Below are 23,325 nucleotides of genomic sequence, written 5' to 3' on the forward strand. Positions count from 1 at the left end.
AAAAAATATCAATTGCATAAAAATGTATGAATTTAGGGGGCAATTATATTTTTATACCTTTGAAACTATAGAGATTATGCAATGTATTTAATTGTTATAATACCACAGTGAGGCAGTATTCATAGAAGCACAATAAAAGAAAGCAGGATACATATTTGGAAGTGAAAATGTTGGTGCTTTTGTATTAAAATGTAGAATCCCCATTCTTCATCAAAGAATACTTGAGGGTGAACACGGTGTGTGTAAAGGTGACAGATTTGAGAATCACACTTCCACAAAAGCGCAGTGTTTGTACAGTTAATAGAATAAACTTAGTGTTATATATGATAAATGGGTTTATGTATGGACAGCATATTTCAATTTAGATCCATGTTTCAAAGGTGTAGTGGTACTGTTTGATCCCCAATGTTGCCCGCAAATCACAAGGATGTCCTGTTTGCTTGGCAAGCTGGAGGACCAGGCTCTGTTTATAAACAGTATCTTTATTCTGGAGACATAAGGGAAATCATGCCAAACGTATTAAGAACAAAGGCTGGTAGCAAATGTTAACTCTTTATTTGAATTGGTAGAAAAAGGTGCAGGTATAATTTGTCTCACTGTTATCTTTTAAGCATGAAACACTTATTTTGTTTTCCCTAAAATATATGTACAGGTGAGACATACTTGTTTCCAAATGGTCTAAATTTGTTGAGTCATGTACAGAATCTGAGTCTAAACGTGATTAAACATTTATTAAAGTGCCTTTCTGTTCTATCATTGCAACACAAAACATTTTTACATAGCAATACACTGTACAGTTTAATAAATGTGTTAATGTGTGTCCAGCTACCTTTTTTCACAGCTGCAAATGTATGTACTGTAGGTGTTTTACTGAAGTTGTAAATTACAATTAATCCATTACTTGTCTTTGAAATACAATTGAAACTCAACATATCATACAAATAAATAGTAGTCATAGCCATAGCTATTGCATGCAAACATCAGCAATTATGTTTCAAGCAGTAATACATTTAATTACTGGTGATGCATTTGAGTAGGGTGCAAAGGTCATCATTTAGTGTATCTTAAAACTTAGGGTTTAGTCCAACCAGTGTTTTGTTTTCAATGAAATGTTTTCAGTGTCTGTATGCACACTACACAACCTTACTAAAAAAAACAAAATGAAATATCTGACCCGTGTTTTCAAATTAAAACAACAACAAATTATTAAGAAAATGTATGATGTTTACTCTTTGTCCATTTCCACATATTGTGAGTGGTTCTCAGGTGACTTGCTGTGAGTTTTACTTAAGTGCAGTTTGACTGCATGGTTACTGGCAAATGTCCTACAACATAGCTTACATTTGAATTTGGAGTCAATGTCCTCCTCAGTGACAAGTGGCTCTGTGGCCCTGACACTCAGAGCCTTTGACAGTTCTGGCTCTTCTATCTTGGTCTGACGGTCTATAGGAAGTTTGCACATGTCTTTGATTTGGAACCCTAAGTGGGATTCCAGGTGGGCAATAAATGCAGGTGGTGTCCTAAACTGGGAGGCACAGTCATTGCAGTAGAACACTGGATGACCAGTGTCCATATTCTTCAGGAATTTGGTTCCCCCCGTTTTCCTTAGTTGGTATTTCACATTTGCCAACCAATGGCTTATGGTGGTCATGGAAAGTCCAGTGAATTTAGAAATGTGCATGCGTTCTTGAGGGCCAAGGTCTGAGAGTAGATATTTGCCCTCAGAAGTCATAAACAGGCTGGAGGCAAACTGGGCCTGCAAAATGAGGAGGTGACGGGGGTTCCAGTTGGATTGTCTCCCCTTGCGCTTGTGAACAGAGTACACCTCCGCTGACACGTCCTCAAAGTGCCTGACGTCTGATTCCAGTTTCATGGAGGGTATCCTTGATGGCATGGAGGGTTTTGGTGTTGTGGCTTTGGGAAGAACTTTGACCATGTCAGCAATGTCGGAGAGAGCATATTTTTGTGGGATTGGGGTGGTTGGTTGAAGGATGGAGGGACTTGGTTTGTTATGTTTAGATTTAGTCAAATCTATTGGCTGGTCATCACTAGCAAAAAGGAACGCATTGTTGGCCCTGTTTCTGATAGGGCTGCCAAGCATTAATGCTGGTTTCTCAATGCCCCTGTTGAGTTCAGAGAATATAGACTGGGTGCGAGCTGCTAACTTGTTATCTGATCTTGAATTGGTGGGCTTATTTGCTTTACCCAAGTGATTGTTAAGAACTGACTGCAGAGCACTTAAAGGGTTTATGCCAAGTATTTCAGGAGTGTCATTGAGAACCTCTGAAGTAGAGCTGCGTCCATTGCTGGCAGGAGGGCTTGGTGTCTTGCTTCTGTCTGAGAAGTCTGGGCTCAACTTTCCTTTGATCTCATCACTCCCTTCATTCACACCGTCTGCCTCAAGCTTTGAAGAGGAAGAGGAATCATCCTGACAATCGCTGTCATCATTCTCCAACAGATCAAACTTAATATTCTGACTTTCTTTACCATCACTAATGCCAACCTTTTCTTTTTTGATGTCCGCATTTTGATGCTGTCCCTGAGGAGTCTCAACTCCTGAAGCACTTTGATACAACTTCCCTTTCGGGGCAATCTGCCTCAGCTTGGGGTTCAGGGTCTGTTTTAGCTGAATAGGGGGAGACACTGAAATGGGAGTGTTCTTCATGATCCCAGAGAGTTGGTAGGCAGCATGGATACTGGGGTAGGCACTCCAGCTTGGTGTCCCTGTTTGGGCCTTGTTGATTGCAGATGCCACTGTGTTGGCTAAAGACTTGAGTATGTCCCCTCCTCCACTTGAACCCTGCTCAAGATCCTCCTCTCGGAGGTAAGGATATTTAAAGTCTGCGTTGCCTTCTTTTTGATCTTCATTTGCTAGCTTTTCTACTTTAATGTCTGTTTCTTCCATTTTGTCTGATGTGCCTTCCTCTTGTCTATTTTTATCGCTATTCCCAGAGGAGTTGTTTTTTGGGGACACTGTATCACCTCCTGGCTCATTAGGAGCAGGCTCAGCTAAAACCTGCATCTTCTCTATAGCTAAAGGATCAAGAGCTAACTGTTTCCCCTTCTTAGATGCTGAATTTGTAACTTTGATGAAATGTCCAGTCACCATCATGTGAGTTGTGAGCTGTTGAAGGGTGTCATGTGAACTTCCACATTCCATGCATTTTAATATTTGCGACTTGCATGTCTCAAACTGCCAAGTGTAGCTAGCCCCGTTCTGATAACCATAGCGGTTATTGTTTGCATTCGAAATGGCTGCGGCCCTTTGTGCCTCACTGTAACCAGCGATGCCTGTGGTGGAATCAGGAGAGCAAGGCCTAGTGACTTCATAGGCCCGTTTCTTTGATGGTGGTAATAATTTGGGTGTGATGACTGGTATAGGCTCTTTCAAAGGCACTTTTTGGTAATGTTTAGTTTTGATCATGTGTACACTCAAGTCCTGAAGTGAGTCGAAAGAATGGCCACAAAACATGCACTTAAGAACTTTCTGTGCATCCTCTTTCCCTTCCATGTCTTGCAAATTCCTCTTTCTTGACTTGGAGGAGGAGGCAGAGGAATTACTTTGTTTGCCGTGGTTGTTGTCCTGATAATGTCCACTCTTGTTCATGTGCACTGTGAGGTCCACCAGAGTATCGTAGGCGGCACTGCAGTCCTTACAGCGGAATCGGCTTGCTCCTGTGAACACTGTCCCACAGGTTTTGCTACTTTGCCTGTAGAGGTGGACAGAGCTGAAGAGGTTGGGTTTGGACATAGGCTTCGGGGAGAGGGTTTGCCGAAGGGTTTTTGATAGTGCATCCTGATGCCAGTCAAATTCATTCTTGGTGCTTCCATTGGTGCTGTCACAGTTGGCTTTACTGGGGCTTTTACCATATTTCAAGTTCATTCCAATCCCTGTCCAATAGGAATCAGAAAGAAAGTTTGCATAGGCAGCCCTCATTTTCTCCAGGCTGCTGTTCATTTCATTTTTTTGTTTAGAGCTACTGCTCTCTTCATCTTTCTGACTTTCGTGTGGTGAGGCGGTCTTGAAGTCTGAGAGTCTATCGCTGGTGTCACTAAGGCGTGACTCCACCTCAACCTCTTGATTGGAAAGGACACTAATGGGGGAGTTCTGGTAGCTGTAGCTGTTAGCGCTTTTGTTGTCTACATCTTTGTCCTCTGAGGTCTTGGGACTTGTCTTTTCTGAACACTCGTCTTCAGTTTGAGTGTCATTCTCCGCTTCCTCATCTCCAGGGGAATCTCGAAGGTTAATGTCATCAGGCTCGTATACTATAAGAGCGGGAGAGACAGAGAAAACATATTTTAGTCACATTTAGGTTATATTTCTTAACACTTGGGCTGTCCTAAAATTACATCTTCAGATATGTGATGTGATGTGATGCTTTTAAGCAATAAGGGGTTTATTTGGTATTTCACAACAATTATTTGAGAGGTTATCTTGACTCTTCTTTACATCCAGTTATGTGGAAAACCTTGGTATCAACAAATGTACAATATAGTTGTACCCTGCATTCTAAAACATTGATGGCTTTCGAATAAAGTGGATCAACAGCAGGCCTGTGCTCCTGCTAACAAACTACTGGTGGTCAAACAGCTCCCTCTGATTCATGACAGGCCATCGACTTATAGTGCTGTGTCAAAGGTTTGCCTGTCTGGCGCTGAGATGTTTACAACAATCGTTGGCCAGTGAGTGACAAAAGGCAATTGATTTCTCCTGGGATTTGCTAAGTGTTATTGCAAATGACCTATTCCAGAGCGATTATCAGCGTCTCTGAACTGTAATGAAAATGTAAGCATTCTCTTTAGATCAAATCTGGCCTTGCTTAAACTCACAGCATTCTGGTGCAGCACATTATTGATGTGATTTTCAGATTTTTGTATCAGACTGGAACTGAATTGTATTTGCACAGCATGTTTCAAGGTAGCTACATTGTGTTTAATTTTGCCTCCAGGGGTGCCAATGAGCCAGAAATCTCCAAAGCAGCATTACATTGAAAACTCAAAAATGTCAATAGACTTTAGTAATGAATAGATTATTATGCTTTAGTAGTGTCTATGTTGGTGAATAGACTTGCTCGTAATACTTTAATATATCTAGTAATCAAACGTTTCGAGAACTTACTGGAATTATGTCACATCAGCATATTACCCATGACAATCTCATAAACAGCAATCATGCTTTTCATTATTCACCTGTTCTAACTCTCAGTACGTAGGGCACACATGTTACTGGTCAATTAACTGATAATTAAACAACAGTATTTATAATTGACATGTTTACCATCATCCAATTGATAGTAATTATGACTCAGTCTACAATAATTTCATGAGGCTGAGGCAACACTTACTATACGCACAAACATATTAATCGAATTATTGTCTATTCTATTGATTCTCTATAAAATACCTTAACATAAAAATATAGCAACTGCCGTGATAACACTCTGAAGACTCTGGAGTATAAAGGTTTGATGGCTCTGTCACTGTGTTTGATATATTTTCCTACTCATATTAATTTTGTAAAATGTGCATTTTGGAAAGAGTTATGGAAGATGTGCTTTCAGTTAAATATGAATAGGACATAACAGCCTTGTCCAGGCACTTATACATGTCATGTGGTTAATATTCCGCGTTTGAGTTGGGGGCACTCGTTGAGGGAGTAGACTGAATGAGAGCACTCAAGAGTTCTACACAGGGCGGCCCATAGAAGGTCTTCCTCCTTCGCATTCTGAAAATACAACTTTTTTTATCAATATTTCACAAGTGCCTCAGGAGAAACCCTGGAGGTGAACTGCTTGCCAGCTAATGGATAGAGATGGAGATGTGCTTTGGCCTTTCAAAGCAAACATGGAGAATGGGACCCAATGAACAAGGGGCCATACGCACACCAGAAATTCCCTATTGTATGTGCTTTGACGTTGATCTACTGTACCAGAATAATATTTTGCTTGGCCAACCCAGATTGGCAAAGGCCTCAGAAACACCTTCAATACTAGGGCAAAAAGGTGTCAAGGGTACAAAGGAATGGTTTATTTATAGTTATAAAACATTGGATAGTATCAAAAATGTGTGCACCCTTGGTTTTGGCATGCTTAATCTTCCTCTTTTGACACACTTGACATTCAGTATGCTAATAATTGCTAGTTTTGGAATATTTGAAATGAGGAACCAGTGACCAATTGAAATGTATGTCTAGTCCAACAAACGTTTGAAAAAAGGTGATTTGTATGTTTTTTTCCACATCAGTCTATTTCAAGCTGAAACAGAATTGAAGAGCAGTATTTCCTGCTGTTCAGACCCTTAGATCAGATGCCCTGAGTTATAGACATCCAGAGGCGCCAATTAACCTTCTGGCAGGGATCACTCCTAGATACCCACATGTCTGGTTCCTGTTCTCATACCATTTGTAACTGCAGTTTGCCAGCATTTGCTCTATGCCAAGCAGCATGACTCTTGAATACAAGATCAAATGCAAGGGCACGGCAACTTATGATCCAAGTTTAGGGACCATCTAGATTACATTGGGATACAGTGAGGATTTGTAGAACACAATGGTAAATCATCATGGGAATGACAAGCACCAGTAAATATTGTACATGAAAACAGCAAGTGTGACATTATCACAATAAACTGTATATGACAACATAAATACTTTTCTCTGTTTTCTGGTTTTCATTCAGACATGCCTCACCATCAAACTTCAAACTTTACTGGACTTGAACTTCAAAGTTCAAGTCCAGTAAAGGAAATGTTGAGTCCAACTCGGCTTACAATACAAGAGGCTGGCATGCCAGGCCTGAGATTTAGCATGTCATAAACCCCTGTAAAGCCTCCAATCTGTGTCACTGCAAATTTATATCTTCAGACAGGGATATGCAAAGGTCAAAAAACCTAGGGTGTCCATCATAAATCAACCACTTGAAGTGTTTATAACATTAATCCGTTAGAACAGACTTCTAGCATAACAAGGCCTGGATTTCCAGGCGCAGAAGTCTATTTCTGAGCCAAGTCATTTTTTCTCTTAGATTGAGAACTGCACAAACTCAATGGGAGATCTTTGTAGGAATCCCTTTTAAACATGCATAGATTTTATCTAACCACCAACTCCATACAGTATGTGTATATATCATGGATAGCCTAATCATTTAGAAAAATTGTATAATAAATATAATTTCACTTCAATAATTTGTTTTCAAAGATGGAACTATTTTAACAATTCATGTGCCCCATAACAGGGTTCCAATTCCAATGTTAGATTGTTAGTGTAAAGTTTTAGAATCGTCAGAACAACATCAACATTTATACCATGGAAGGTCAACATTTCGCTCATTAATCTGACAAGCTAAAGTGAGGAGCCTGAGGGCTTTAGCTAATGGACAGCTGCAATACCCAGGGCAGGCCTTTGTGAGTATCCACGGTAACACTATCTTCAGAGAAGATTGGGTAATTCATAGGTGCCAGTGACAGGTCTGCATGTCTGTGCCACTTTCCCCACTGCTCTCTGGTTGTCTCAAGCTACAGTTTTTGCAGCTCGCAAATCAATATCTCTTTTTACTTCTCATTGATTGCCTAGCGGTGGGACCGACCTAAGCAGGACTGTTATGACATTTCTAGATTTCCCCCTGTCCTTGGAACAATCAATTACACGCACATGGCAATCAAAACCTCTTTGCAAAATGAACCTGCTCCATGACATTTTCATCTCCCGGATTTATGCCACACTAAGAAAAAAAAGAAAAAAAGGCAAAGAGAAACAGGCTTGCTGCATCCCATATAAGCGTGCCGCACACGCGTTAACAAAGCAGGTCAGACAAGTCCATCCAGCCTGTCTCATTTACCGCCAACCTTTAAAACATGCATGGTAGCCAGTTGTTTCATGTGTTCAGTCAACGATGGAAGAAACATACGCTACAATCCTACAGTTGAGTGGAACTAAAACGGTTGATACGTCAATGGCACTTTCTACATTCCATGAAAGCAAGGTTCTAAAAGTTTAGATGATGGTTAGTCATAATTATGAGTAAGCTATTGTTTTTTTGTTCAAAGACATCTTCAAATGGGGTTTAATATTTGACAGTGATATTTGCTGAAGTCAGGAGTGTGCTGTTTATCAAGATCAATCTGACACACAGACACACATCCAGAAGATACTCAGCTGATATTGCTTTAGTTAATTCTTAACTGGATCACATGAGGAATTGTAAGGCAGCAGTGGACAGCCCCAGGCCATCTGTAAGCTCTGTAAACACTTCTTTCTTCATTGTTCCTTGTCAGGTTCACAGACTAATTCTCCCCAAGTCAAGGACAACGTCTTCAGAATGAAGTAATACCGCCTCTGTGTCTCTAATAAACTATTTGTGGAGGTTAATTGACAATTGAGAATAAAGCCTTTTTGACCATTGCCTATCTATGTAACTATCTCTTAGTCTGAAAGATAATCACATTCAAATACTGTTATTCCTCTTTTTTTACAGTTTAGTTCAGGTGAATCAAACCACAAATCTATATCAGTATGGTTGTATTAAACACTTTCCTCGTGTCGGTACATAAAGCTTTATGATTTAAATGCTTTAAAAGAGAGGGAAACAGTATCTACTTTTTCACCGGGGGTTTTGTTAAGATCTCTCTGTGGGTTCCACTGTGAAACCATGCGACAGAAAGATTAGAGTAAATTTTTTTTATGCATGAAAGGGATGTTACTTACAGCACATTACTTACTTCACTAAACACAGGCTATTCATGCAGATAAATGCCTTGCTTTCATACACCCGCATAATAAATATTTTATAATCAAATATAATCAAATAGGACCTTACATCTCGAAGTAGACATGGACAATGTGAGGACAGAATGTGAATACTGCAAAAAGCAGGGAATGCTCAGATGGACTCAGCAATAGATTAATATGATAGCATCACAAATATGACACCATGTTCAACCATCTGGCTGTTCATTTGGGCAAAAATGATCACAATAATTATGGCAATTAATCAAAAGTGTTTTTCACAACCAACATTCTGTTAATGATGGTAAAACACAGAAAAACCTGAGAAAACGTAATCTAAAATCTTATAAAGAGCCTATAAGCATGTTTATTCCGAAGAATAGGTGGTGATCCTTTCATGTCGGAAGACAAACGTAGGGATTACTAAGTCTGCCCGTGTATTCCTTCGATTCTAATCATAATTCTCACTCCGTCACATCAAGCTGGGCTGCCTAGCTCCAGGAGTTCCTTCTCTCCATGATGTCACTGAGCGACGCTGCTCTTTTTGATGCCTGCTCGAAGCTTCTGCTCCGAGACGCATCACTCGGCCCGCTGCCTAATTGGAAGTGAGCGGCGGGAGAGCATTGCAATCTGCACTCCAGCACCCAAGTCATCACTTTGAGCGTGCCACCGACGCCGCCTCACATGCCGTGGCTTGGCGTTGCATCCCACCAGAGGGTCGCCCTATCAGCGCCGGCAGATACATTTTTATCCAAAAAAGCCCACCAAATCTTTCCTTCTGCCAGATACCCGTTTGCATGGAAGCACATGAATGTTGCTTAATGCATATTGGAGCATAGTTGCAGTGTAGTTTCCTTTTTAAAACATAGTTATAACAGTGAGTGAATGTAAGATTGCTATAATGAATCAATTGCTTATTAAATGCATTAGTAATATATTGTCGACATGAATACGGCTAACCTTTATTCTGTCCCACAGCAACAGAAACAAGCACAGTCTGAACTCACAAACTACCTGCATACTGTCTTGTCAGAAGAACAATATTCCTCCAAAGGGATAGCAAAAACACATTTTTCATTTGCATCGTCTTCTCTAAATTGCAAAATATAAAAGGATGAAATAAAAGAAAATGTCATGACTGATAAAGAGTCACAAATGGAGGGCCAGGAGCCATCCTCGCAGAGCACATTTGAAATGGCCACAGTGTATTTTCCACGAGCTGCTCTGTCACTTGGTTTCTGAAGGGCCCGTGACATGGCTCTCCAGGAGCGACATGATGAGGTCTGATGGTTCCTTTCTGCAGAATAGCAGTTTACCCCTCATTCACCCTTATCAGAGAGAGAACCCATCATCTTACTGTATGCCACTCATGCCGCCTCGCATATTGGAGCTGACCAGTCAAGCAAACAGGACGGTACTAATAAAAGACCATCTTGCTTCGGTTCAAATTTCCCTGATTGAATGTCAGTCAGGAATGTTTGCGTGGCAGCCCGGGAGAAAGTGGGCCATGGTTTAAAGGACCACTGCCTTGCACACATTAGGCCTTTGTTCAAGCTTTTATGAGGCACTGGGAGGAGGGTATGACAACCTACACTTGTCTAACTTACTTTGCATTTATGATGGCAGCTATCCCTATCAAGAAAGCTGTTCCATAATTCAAAAGCATTTTTGCCATATACTGTATATATATTTTTTCACAGTGCATTTTGTATTTACCTTATTACTGATTAATGTTCATTCATATTATAACACTGTTTATGCTTACTAAACAAACAGTAACCCCAACCCAGTTAAGCTTTGGCATGTTGTGGCATGCAATACAATAGTTTATGAGGTGTAATAAAAAGGTAAGAGTGTTACAATGGACTGCTAGTGGTCCGTAACACTCTCACTACTCTCTATATGGCCCGCTGCTCCCATTAGTTGGGCTCCCCTGAGATTAGTGGATGTACACAGTTACTGCATCATGAACTTTGCATGAGCCCTAAACGCTGGCCATCAACAACAACAACAGACCTCTTTCAAGGTCAGGCCTTGATGAATCAGATAGTGCAGCTGGAAGAGTGTGTTTTCTATTCAAAACAATCTGCATTTCACCAACTCTCCCTTCTCCCCAGCATGTCTCTCTATGGATCTTTCATTAGAATCTGGACTGGATCCAAACAAGGCTTTCCTTGTACAAGCAGTTTTGTGCCGTTTTCAGCAAAGGAGGCATTTTTCTATATTCCAAGTTCATTAATAGTAGATTGCCACTATTTTCCCTTCATTAAATACAATGAGGCTTCACAGTAAATTTCCAGAAGGAGCGTGGTACTGTCAGGTTGTAGAGGGACCAAAGGCTGCTTAGTGGCATGCGTGAAGGGGAAGAAACGAGACGCCAAACCTGCTGCTCAGAGGACGAGACGAGCAAAAGTGAGAAAGGCAGAGATGCTTCAAAACACCAGGCCTCCTCCTATTCAGAATCATTTTAATGGCAAATTTGTTGTCAAACGTCCTCTGCGAAATGATTAGGGCCTGCTGTTTTCTGAAAAGCGCTAACTTTTGGATTCCTGGTGCACAGTGTCACTTTGACAGGCGTTCTGAGAACAATGGCTGCCCAAATAGTGAAATGTGTTGGCACCCGATCGCTGAAAGTTTCCTCTCAAAACAGGCTTTCTGCTGTTTGTGGATATTCTACAGTGTTGATATCTAGATGTTGATTAGAATGAAAAAAGAAGTTAGTCAATTGAGGACCCAAACAGCTCGCCAGAGGAGGCACATCCACTATTGTGAGAGACTTGACAGTCACTCTATTGAGTCAGTGTTGCTGTTCATGAAACATATTTCTATAAAAGCTGGTTAAATAGTACAGTCATTGTTAACGTCTGTGCCTCAGTTTGCTGAGCAGTAAAATATCCAACAATCCGGTAGAATTTTGATAAAGAGCCCGCTACAAATTTTATACACACAAACCTTGAATAAAAAATCGATGTGCAAACATTCTTTAATACATTTCTCTTCAATGTGTTCTTTTTGGTCAATTTTAGTTGAGCTAGCAAAACAAAAGAGGACTATGACTCTTGAAAAAAAATAATAAACATGCCTACACATACAAGGAACAGTTTATATATTTCCATTGTAGAGTCAGAGCTACACAAACATTTTTTCTGTCCTATGGCCTTATTTAGCATGAGAGTCAGTGGCGTGACATTTCTCTGGTGTTTAACTGTAATGGAGGAGGAGTAGCAGCTTGGTGCAACACTAGAGCAAGGCCCTTTTATTCATTGCATGGGAGAAAGTGGTTAATTTATTGAAAAGAAGGTAGGCGGACGAGGCAGTGGAATGGAACTGATACCTCGCGTGGCTGTAGGTTGTGCTCTGAGGGGGAGGGAGGGAGGAGAGAGGGGGAAAAAAAAGAGGTTGAGGGAGGCGGAGACCAGAGCGACAGAGGAACGGTTAATGGAAATGAGTGACAGGCTTTCAGAATGATTTACAACGGGTGGCGCTGCGGCAGAGCCGGCACTTGATGGATGATCCTGAAAGACGGAGACGAACCATAAATCATGTCTTTGAATCATTGACAGAGATAAAGGAGGAGGAGAAAAAGCAATGGCATTGACGTTCATTCTTCCAATAATGTACATTGACGAGTTACACTACGGAGCCTTAATTAAAAAGTGAACACGGGTCCTCTCCTGCTCTGCCCCCCCAGTCCCCCCCAGCACCCCCCCCCCACCCTCCCCCCTGGCTATGCTCCTCCGTCCCTCTCCTCTATGGTGATATCAATGGTAATTAAAGATGCAGCATCCCTGCCCAGCCCCTGTCCCGCAGCCTCTTCCTGCTGCTTCCCACGGCAGACAGACGATTAGATAGGTGCTCTGCTCCGAGATAATGTCACTCCTCAACAATGTCAATGGAGACCCGGGCCATTTGTTTCTACTTTTGCAAACATACACTGAGCAACACGTAAACACTTTAATCTGCCCTTCAGTCTAAATAAGTTATATTCCATTTAGTTTAAAGTCATGTGGAATTGTATTCTGTTTATAAAAAATCGGATTCATTGTGTTTTTGGTAACCAGCTTATTCCCCCTTCCATGTTTCATACAAGCTAATAGAATTCAACATTACACTTTAAACCCATGGCCTCCCTTTTTTTTGTACAGATGGCACTTTGAAAGAACAAGAGAAGCCCTGTAGGAGCAGGAAGCCTGAATGAGTGGCATTCCACATCAGCTGAGCTCCCTTAAAGTGCACACAATAGAGCAACGAGGTGAAAGTAATCCTAAACATCTGTCTTATGTGTCCTACACGCACAGGCTGTTTGTTCAAGTTCTAGGAAAGGCATTAGAAGGGAGAGAGAATAGAGACAGGGATATATCAATTCATGCACTACTTTTTCCAAGGGGATCCAGCACAGGCCTCTGTTGTGGGTTGCCTCATAGCAAAATGGTGATGACTGCCCTACTAATGTCGTTTTTTCCCCCCGCCTTGATGTACTGAGTAGGGATGTATGGATACTGTCAGATGGGTCAGGATAAAATGAACTGATGCATGGAGTAAATTGCTCCTGACTGTTATTCAAACAGTAGACAGTGAAATAGAAATGACATCCATAACGTAACCACAAAATGAGACATATTAGAAGGAGTAAACTATGGGAAACTGTACAACGGCAATTGAGTAGAACATAGTGTGATGACTTCAAGTAAAGCACTGTGTAGCCCTTGTGTGTGGATGAGGAGAGGGACGGCACGTTTGCTTGATGGAAATGCAGCTGGAGTTCTGGGCCCTGATGACTGGTCCTGTCTGGCTTTGCAGGGGGACTGGGGACATACAGTGAGCATATAGGCTGCTGGGTAAGAGGATATTCACAGACAAAGCTGAAAGACAACTCTGTCCATGCCATACACACTCTCTCTCACTCTCTTTGTAGCTGATAAAATACATTTTGGCAGGATAAAATGGGACTGAATTCACAATGGTCATCTAGCCTTGAAAAGCGGTGGCAATCATGATGGTTAAGCAGAAGGCTTGTGGTGCCAGTGTGAATGTGGTACAGCACTTAGGCACAAGCTCCCTCTAGGCCCATTCAGACACATATGATGGGGTTGGAGGATAGAGATCCTTTTCAGTTTAAGATTTGAAGTTGTGTATCATGTCTGATTGTATACTTGCATCAAACCATAGTTGGATTGACAACCAGAGTAATGACTTGTCACTCACATGTCAGTGTGGTCTTGTCTCAGTACTACCGCTTATCATTTTTTTATTTCTAAAGTCAAAAACCTACAAAAAGAATCATCTTACACAACAAATCGAACAGTATTGTAAATGGTAGATAATACTTATTTTATTCTGCTTTTCATTCTCTAGTCTTTATTCTGTAAAGTCGAAGACAGGTCTAATAACTACTCCTTGAACTCAATGAATCAAAGAGCTTAATGAACCTCTTTGAGTCTCTCAGAGTGGTCAGTATTGTATCTGATTGTGCGCTCTGTGATCTTAAATGGTCTGAAAAGATGATCCATACTGTAATGAAGCGAGCTCTATGTTGGCCTGGAGCCCAAACTGGAACATAATCAAAGCAAAGTCACAAGGGATACCACCAGGCTGTCGATGGGACTACTAAACAACCCATCGCCATGCGTATTACATGTGTCCTAAAGTCCAAAAATGACTGTGAATAACTATATATGCCAAAGAAAATACAATGTAGATACAGTACCCTGTCTCCTATTGAAATTCAAAGGGGCCAACGTACCAGACCATCAAGCCAACAGGGTGGCAGCAGCCAACTGAGCCTGTGTACAAGCAGCATGTCCTGTCCAAGGCCCATCCTCTCCCAGCCTGGACCACCCTGCTTGCTGTGTGGCTACACATGACAGGACGATGCTGCTCAGTCCTTGGACCCATCGCATTGTTTTTCTTGGACCATGGTGAAAGCAAATAGCAGCTAAAGGCCCGGGCGCTCGCAGTAAAAACCAAAAACCCGTGCAGTCATTCATCAAAGCCCAGACAACTCGCTACGCCCCGACCCCCCCCCCCCTTGCAAACTACCATCCCCAAGGCACGGCCATCTCCCCCCACTCTGGGTTTTAACTAGGACTCCAAATAATTCCAGAAATGACAAATGATACTTATATCTCTGGCCTGTACCGAATCAATAAGCATGCAGAACAACCATCCATCTTGAGAGGTATCGACAGGCGAGGCTCGACATTGGTGGAGAAGCACTTGGTGGCTTTATTTAAGATTAGGATAGGGAGGGAGTGAGATAAAACACACTGCTTATAAATTAGAAATAGTAGAGCTGAAAACGTGTGTGTATTTTTACAAAAACCTATCATTAAAACCGTTGTGTCCAGTGAGCCCATCATGTGTAAGGCAAGGGAGGACACATCCTCCTACAGAATAAGGGCAACTATCCATTTGAGGAAATATGCGCAACCTCCTGAACCGGGACATGGGTTATTTTGACAGGAGCACCTGCACATGTTTACATGGCAGTTGTGTGCAGGCTGTGAGCTGATGGGTTGCGATAGGGCCCTTCTCTGGTCCCCTGGCTGGATCCCAGCAGCTGACAGATAGCACTTCAGACCAGCTTTAGCTGCGGCTCCCCTTGAGGGGCCGTGATTGATGACTCGCACTGCCACCTAGATCCATTTTCTCCTCCAATCTGACTCCTCGCAGGTAGTGGATACTGCTCCACTTCTGTTTTTCCTCCTCCCCCTCCACCCTCTTTCAAGAGGGCTTATTTTTGTGAGGTCGTCTATGAAATGCACTTAGAAGACAAATATCTAGGTAAGTTTGGCAAAATGTTGAACCTTGAAGTTCAAGCATTTTTGTGACTTTTTCAAACTGAATAAATGTGATCAATCTTCATCTTGAACAAAGAACAAAGCGATAATAATAGTTTGATGTCGAAAAGCAATACACTTTCTATAGGAAATGTTTAGACTCCAGACCCCTGCAGGTCTAAAGGCATTTAAGAACACTTAGCTTAGCCATCTGGTAGATGTAGTAATAGTAATTACACAGGAACAAACACACTGCCTCAGCAAATAGGGCTTGGCTCATTAATCACGAGAATGGGCAGAAGTTTTCCTGCTATTCTTACTGATTTAATAACCCGATGAGCCGCGGTGTTATCCACCACATCACTGTACAAGAGTCATGGTTGTTGATGAGGTTCTTGGTAAAATAACGTGTATAGTACTTCACAGTATTCACGAAAATACACTGACGAGAGTAGACAAAAATAAGTCAGAAAGTTGGTGAAAATTTGATCTAATTTGTCTGTGAAACTGTAGATTGAGGCAAAAAGTCAAGGAATTTAAAGCATGCATTGTTTTGACTTAAAAGTAGTTTACTTCATTAACATTTGCCCCATGTTTTTAATTGCAAACCTGCTTCCCCTGAAGAGCATAACAAGGGTTGTATGGCAATCGCAAACACTGAAATAAAACTGTGCCACAATATCAACCGTTGGATTGACTGAGTAAAAAGCAGATCTGGTGACAGGATGATCGGCCATGATCATCCACAGGACGGGATGACAGCGTGGATCCTGATGCTTTAGTAATGCTAGAAATGCAGTTATAATGACATACTAACACTGTTACAAGCCCATTAAATAAAGGAGCCATTAGCAAACAGTCCCTCCACCATTAGAGACTGAGATGACACTGGACAGTCAGAGATGAATGCTATGACTATGACTATAAAAGCTCAAGTTTTGATGATCACAGATCATTCTTGGTCGATTTGAATGGTTTTCTGAGCAAGGATAGTTTTTTTTCTTTTTTTTCTGGGTCTCTGTGTGGAGGGGAGAACTAGGCCACCTACACCATTCCCAGTCTGCCTTGTTCTCCTTGGTACACGCGTCACCTGCCAGCCCATGTGGGCCGGCTGAGATGTGAACGGGTCTGGCAAGAACCAAATGTTTTCATTTACCTCAGGGGCATCGACACTCTTCTTTAGCAGGCAGGCAGTGGCAGCCGAACATGTCAAGATACCGGCCCAGGACTCTGGGCGCACTGGGAAAGGTTGTGCATTCCAAGTTGGGTTTACAAAAGCATAGAGATACAGAGGGCTATGACTGCACAGCATTCACAGAGTAAGGGATGTGCAGGGACAGTTTAGAATCACAAGGGCCAGGACTCTTGCCTTATGTTGGTAGGAATGATAAATATTGGCGTTCACGGCATGACATGGAGACTGGCATGAAAATCCAATTTTATAAACATGTTCAAAGATGTCTGTCACTTTTTATTTCATCGAAAAACATACTGAAACCTTGTGAAAACTGAAAATGTGTTCCATTGCACCTTCATGCTCAGATTTGCTTATGTGTTCACAAGGTTTGATGGATCTCGATTCTATTGGGCAGCAGGGGGTGGAGATACTTTATAAGCTAAGCTCCACACATCTATTTCTAGCTGAGGACTTGCTGACAGCACATTTAACTTTGTGATCTTCATATGAGAGACAGTTAACACCACTGACAGTCGAATTGCTCCCAGCTCATATACCTATACCTTCTCACCCCTCAACTGATGGGCTCTAACTGAGTATCCTTTTCTGATAAAATGGCTGGGAGTTGGATTAGCAGAAAAAAAGGCTGCACTCCAGTCAACCTATGTGGACCAAAAATTGTGTTTAAAAGGTATTTTCTTGATGAGGTGGAGGCTCGGGTTGGGGAAAGAAGCTGTCCTTAGAAAACAGATTCAGGATGTACTTAGTTGTGCATGTGTGTTCACAGGTTTGTGGGATTTACACTCAATTAGAGCAGCAGGGGGTTGAGGTATTTTGTAAGAGGATAAGTTAAAGGCTTGACACATTTATTTTTGCTACCGCGGCTGAAGACTTGGTGACAGCCCATCAAAAATTATTTGTGTGATCGCAATATTCAAAACGTATAATATCGTAAATGCTGCAGACAGTTGAAAAGAAAAACTCCAAAGCTCCCCTTAGTGTGCGCTCCTCCTCGTCCTACAGTCGACAGTAAGTGTTTCTGTTGTTGATTACAGAATATAAACTGTGTGTCAGAAGAACCACAGAATTATTTAACAATTTTAAGATATCAGATTAAACACAAACAGTCCAGCTCAACAATCAGATTTCAACCAAATATAAGGATCACAATGTTACTATTAATTAAAACATTGTAATCAAAATTGAATTTGGCATGACAACAACAACATCAATCATACTGTCTTAATTTGTCATAGTCTATTCAAATACAACATCTAAGTTAATAGTAAAGCTATTTTTTTAGATGCTGATTAAGCCAGCCAGTCCAAAGTACTATAACAGCTAGAGGACTAACTTTTATCCCGGTAGAAAAACTGCACCGTTTAATGATCCACCACTAAGGAGAATACACACACCTCCAAAAGAATTCAAATCCCTTTTCCCACAGCCTCTTTCAGTCCGTATGATAAATGACACCCGTCATTCTGCCGTTGCCAAACAGCACAGAGGGGAATTGTACTGATATATGATTCACAAGAACAGGAAATAAACTCTGCCTTTCTCTATTGCTCTCTCTCTCTTGCCAAGTGGGACAGACCTGGACAGTGTCAAGGCCCACTCAAGACAGTATAGAAGTACTAAACCCAAAAAGGAATAGAAAGACAGTGGTTAGAAAATTGAACTGTTTCTCAAAGATTTCGCTGTGACTAAATTATGGAAAACACACGAGCCACTGCATTACAGTAACATAAGAATGTAGGAAACCTTGCTAGTGATGAGATGGAAAAAAGGAAAACCCAAGCAACCTAAAGTGTGTAATTATCAGAAAGGAAGAAAAAAACATTACAGAATGAGCAACCTCCCTCTGCCCCCAATTACAATACAGCAAGTAAGGCTAATTAATGATCCATGATTATCTTAGGTTCCTGAGTCAGTGAGTGAGTGAAAATGTGCACAACGTGTGTATGTGTGAGAGGGAGAGAGTGAGAGACATACAGTGAGGAGATTAAAAGAGTAAAAATACTTGAGAAACCAAACCTCTTCTATGCAAAACACTACAATGCTCTACTACACTGTATGTTGGCTTATGGTATGGCTGACTGCGCAGTAAATGTTAGAAAATGTCCCTGCTCCTGTATCAGTCACCAAGGGATAAAGAGCGTTTGAGAAGTAGTGGGGGGGGAGAGAGAATAAAGAGCGTTAGAGAGAAGGAGGGGAGAGAAAGGAAGAATACAGAGAGAGAGAGAGAGAGAGAAAGAGAGAGAGAGAGAGGGGGGCTTTACTACTGCTGCTGCGGCTGCTGTGTGGCTTCTGCCCGTTAAGACAGCCCCCTCAGGCCAGCGCACTGCTCTGCTCTGCTCAGCGGTAGGCCTCCCACTCGGGCTCTGAACGTGGGGATGTGCCCAGGGCCAGGACCAGGAGCACTCCATCACCCAGACAGCGACATCCTTTCGCCATCACCATCAGAGGGGCCCCTATGGGGGGACGGGGATATTTATGGGCAGCGCGTTCACACACACGCCCATGCGGCTGCGATTTTGCTGATATACTGCCGGCTGGACTGTGGGATGGAGCCATATAGTTCATCTCCTCCTCATTTTTTGCCTCATCCAGATCCCTGGAAGTGCTCCTCAGAGCTTTGCAGGTTGAATGTGATGTAGGAAGCAGACATCTTGAATAGTATGCCACACGTAAATCTGTGTTCAAAATATGTTTGGCTAGTTTAAATGTTTTTGGTAGTTACATGGTTCATAATTCACTGTGTTCATCCGAAAGTGAGCGAGAGTTGTATTAATATGACATAAACATCTTGCAATGGATTCCAAATAAAATGGGGGTTGCTGTGGGTGGGTGTTATTTATCATTGCAGAAGATGTATTAACCTGAGTGTATCCTAATACCTCTTTACCTTAGATTTCAAAGAGGAATAATTGCCTGGAAAGCCCTGTAAGACCGTATGCTACCCACATATTATGGGGCAAAATGAAAATGGTTTTGAATTGTCGTTCTCAAGTAAAGCAGCTACTTTGTACCACTAGGGCTTTCTTTCCTGGGGCGGGTCGAGGGATTAAAAGAAGCCATAAAAGGTCTCAGTAATGGCATCAGTAATGTCTCCCTGCCATTAAAAATGGCGAGAAAAACATCTGCTTTGCATTTTTCACTCCCTCGCTGCCCATTTGTCTTCTAAACTATCTTTATGTGCCCTGGTTTTAACACTTCAACTTAAAAATGTGTCTTGTTTTCAAAACCCCTCAAAATATGAATGTTAATCTGAAACCAGAACATTATTTTATTTTTCCCCCTGAGCTAAGTACACATGGATATAAAATGCCTATTACTGAAAAAGCAAACCAATAAAATCCCTACAACTTATTGTTGCTATTTCCTTGACGTGGCTGACTTTGTGAGGCAGTTACAATAATTATCCAACTACAATTGGATACAATTTGGCCCTGTGTCATTTTGTGCATGTCCCTACATCAGCAAACACATATTTTTTATGTTTCACTTCACATACTAAAAGAAAAGAATTTAGAAACAGTTGCATTTACACCCAGGTCACATAATGGCAGCCAGTGTGGAGTAAACACCTTGATTGCTTTATGGCTGGCCTCTAACCGTCAAAGGCACGCCACTGTATCCGTCCTCTGCCGGGTTTCTGGGAAACTTGGGCCCTGCAGTAATCTTTTCCCTGCTAGCCCTTTAATAAACCACAACCTGCTTCATTAGCTTGCCCTCACCGAGTGATTGATCGCTGCCAGTCACAGAAACCCCATCCTCGTCCTGCCTACCTTTCCTCAACCCACTAAATAAGCCCTTTTTTCTGTTAGCTACTAGCCATCACACTATTAAAGGAGAGTATTCACAGAGAGCCAGAGAGGGAGTGGAATCAGCTGGGGATAGCAGAGGAACAGTGTTGCTTTTGTTCAAACACGAGGTCAAGATCGATTTTTGAGATGCACCATACAGGCACTGTACATTAAATATCATGAGGTCAAATCTGTTTTTTTTGTTACTAGAGGGAAGAAAAAGAAAGAAGTGCACCATAATTGGAAGGAGCCATTTGCATTTATAAAAAAAAATAATGTTGTAGTCAGAAAGACACTTGATTGTTTAGTTTACAAGTTCAATCATATTATTTAATAATACAGTATACGCTATATTTTCTAATTCTAATTATATGCCCCATGTTTATTCTCCTTGTTTGTGTGCTTCTTTTTAACGTACATATATATATATATATATTTTTTTTTAGATATTGCTAATGTATGGTTTAAGAACGGGTGCTAAAGTGGTTTTGGTAACTTTTCATCCTTCTGTACTGAATTGCTGTACAGTGGTTTCAAATCTTCCCTTAAGTGCCTCCAATGTAAGATCTGTGTGATCCCTCACCACTCTCTGCTGTGGAGAAATAGAGAGACACAGAGGGGAAAGGTGCTAGATGGTGTTCAGCTGCAGTAATAAAGTCAGTAATATCACTATCTTGCCCTCCTCTCCCAAGAATTGCTATAAACCTATTTCGAAAATTGCACCCATATATTTTACGGAGACAGTTAGCTCATCCTGGTGACAGTGCAAACTTTTAAGGTGAATTATGCCAGTGTCATTCAGAGGAGGGTCAATTACTTCCCGGCCAAAATTTCAGCCCGGGTTTGGTGCTACCGCCAGCCGGCTCTCAAAGTGGGCTTGCTGCTACTAGCAACACAAGACTCAAGATGGAGTCCAGTCACAAGCCACCAGTGCTGCAACCCAATGTGCATAAACTGCTTAAACAATTTAATGGTACACTGCACTGAACTAGCTAGGCTTTGACAAAGTCTTGCTCACCTTTTCGCATGCGCAGGAAAATACACTACAGTGTCGATGACAACTTTCAACAACTGTATACTTATTGCAATGTGTGAAGAAATAAACCCCAGCAAAGTCTTAACCTCACTATTTTGCAACCGCTTGCGTTTCCATACAAGCAGATGATCTGAGCACTGTTACTGTCAAGTGTCAGCGCAGCAATGAATCACACCACCTACAGTATTTCAAGAGCAACAGAAGGGGGCGTTCTACATACAGTAACAGCAGTTGTGCTAAGGCACTGTACACATAAAGTTTGTATTATCCCGAATGAAAACCCAAACACTGAGATACTCAGGCTCGGATAAGCATAAGCCTCCATATGACTGTCTGTCATGAATAATGATCAATGTGGGCTGTTTGCAAACCGCAGACACACTCTGTTCAATGTGCCTGTAGGCCGGAGAGCATTCCTACGACCGGAGAGAGCCCTCCTGATCGGAGCCAGAGGTGGGGAGGATCCTCTCTCGCAGGCCTCGCCGTCTGTGTACATGTGTGTTTAGGGTCGACATGGCAACCAAAGCCTTCAGACTCACAGTGAGCTGGTTGGCCCCCGCCCCGTGTGTGTCAGCTCTCCTGCTCTAATACCTGAGGTTTAGATAAACAGCCACATGTGCAGGGCATCATCAAAGTCTACCATCTAATTACAGAGTTTGGATATGTGACTGTAACTTTTATTATGTTTCATTTCCCGTCCTCAGTAAGAAAATAAATATACACCCACCAGTTTAATCACAGGGTTATTTCAAACCGCCTGAGTTATCTCTATGATATCATCAAGCGCTAATAACTTCAGAGTGAATGAGTTTTTTTTTATTTTCATGATGAGAAGCAGACCTCTAAGAGGACACTAAAGTAGATCTGAGTCTAAATAAGATATGCATATGTGGATGATTCATGTAGATAACTATGAGATCAACACTCGCACTCTAAGGAGCACAAACCAAAAAGCCAAGTCGACGAATCTCCTTTTCGTCACTTAGCTCACATTGCATCAGTAATCACTGAGCTTTCCATGTTACGTGGTGCAATACTGTATGACTAGTCCTGTCCAAATGGGAGTGAGTTTGCAGGTCTGTGCCGATTTACGTTGTGTTGTAATGCAGGCAACCTTGGCAGGAAATAGGAGATGGGAAAAAAGCCAGCCTTTCATCATTTTCCCCAAATCAGAGGAGGAAATGAATATTGATGCCCTCAGGCGAGAGGGGAAGGAAATCCAGGGGCTGATGAGGTCCCTAAAGGATGCGTCTGGACAGTACCGGAACCTCTCAGATAGGTTGCTGCCAGAGAGGGAGGGCCGCTACGGAGCATGGAGGAAACACACATGCATAATGACACACACAGACACACGTACAGTTTGTTCAAAGTGGATGAGGACTGCCGTTAACACACATGATTATTTCCACAAACAAGCACACGCACACAAACACACACAAACACACACAAACACACACAAACACACACAAACGCACAGAAAAACCTAGATAATACTCGATCCCCGTGTCCTGCAGGTGTTGTTGTGGCATATTGTGTTCTGACAGCCACATGCATCTCTTTGATTGATCAGGCAAGAGAAAGTGACCAGGAAGTCATGATTAAAGGATTTTAGATCCTCCCCTATTGTGTTTCAGCAAATGAAAATGAGAGTTCATTGGGGGTAGAGGTGGGGTTGAAACAAGAAGAAAAGGGGTGGGTCTGACAATTTGGAAAGTCAAGTTAAATCAAGCCCTGTCAATAAGCATCTGAAAGTATGTGTCCCGCAGCACAGAGAGATGTATTCATCCAGCCCTGTGTGTTTA

The 23,325-nt window shown here is 41.9% G+C and overlaps 1 protein-coding gene across 1 annotated transcript in view; it reads right to left on the bottom strand.

Moving 5' to 3' along the window:
- Positions 1–540: 540 nt before the first annotated feature.
- Positions 541–23,325, bottom strand: part of LOC124480590 (teashirt homolog 2) — a 31,838-nt gene continuing 9,053 nt past the window's right edge. Inside the window, exon 3 of the mRNA XM_047040071.1 lies at positions 541–4,266. Coding sequence (XP_046896027.1) covers positions 1,226–4,266 — 3,041 coding nt within the window. The 3' untranslated portion in view covers positions 541–1,225. The remainder of the gene's footprint in view (positions 4,267–23,325) is intronic.

Source organism: Hypomesus transpacificus, chromosome 18, assembly GCF_021917145.1.
Source record: "Hypomesus transpacificus isolate Combined female chromosome 18, fHypTra1, whole genome shotgun sequence".
In the NCBI taxonomy this organism is placed as follows: Eukaryota; Metazoa; Chordata; class Actinopteri; order Osmeriformes; family Osmeridae; genus Hypomesus; species Hypomesus transpacificus.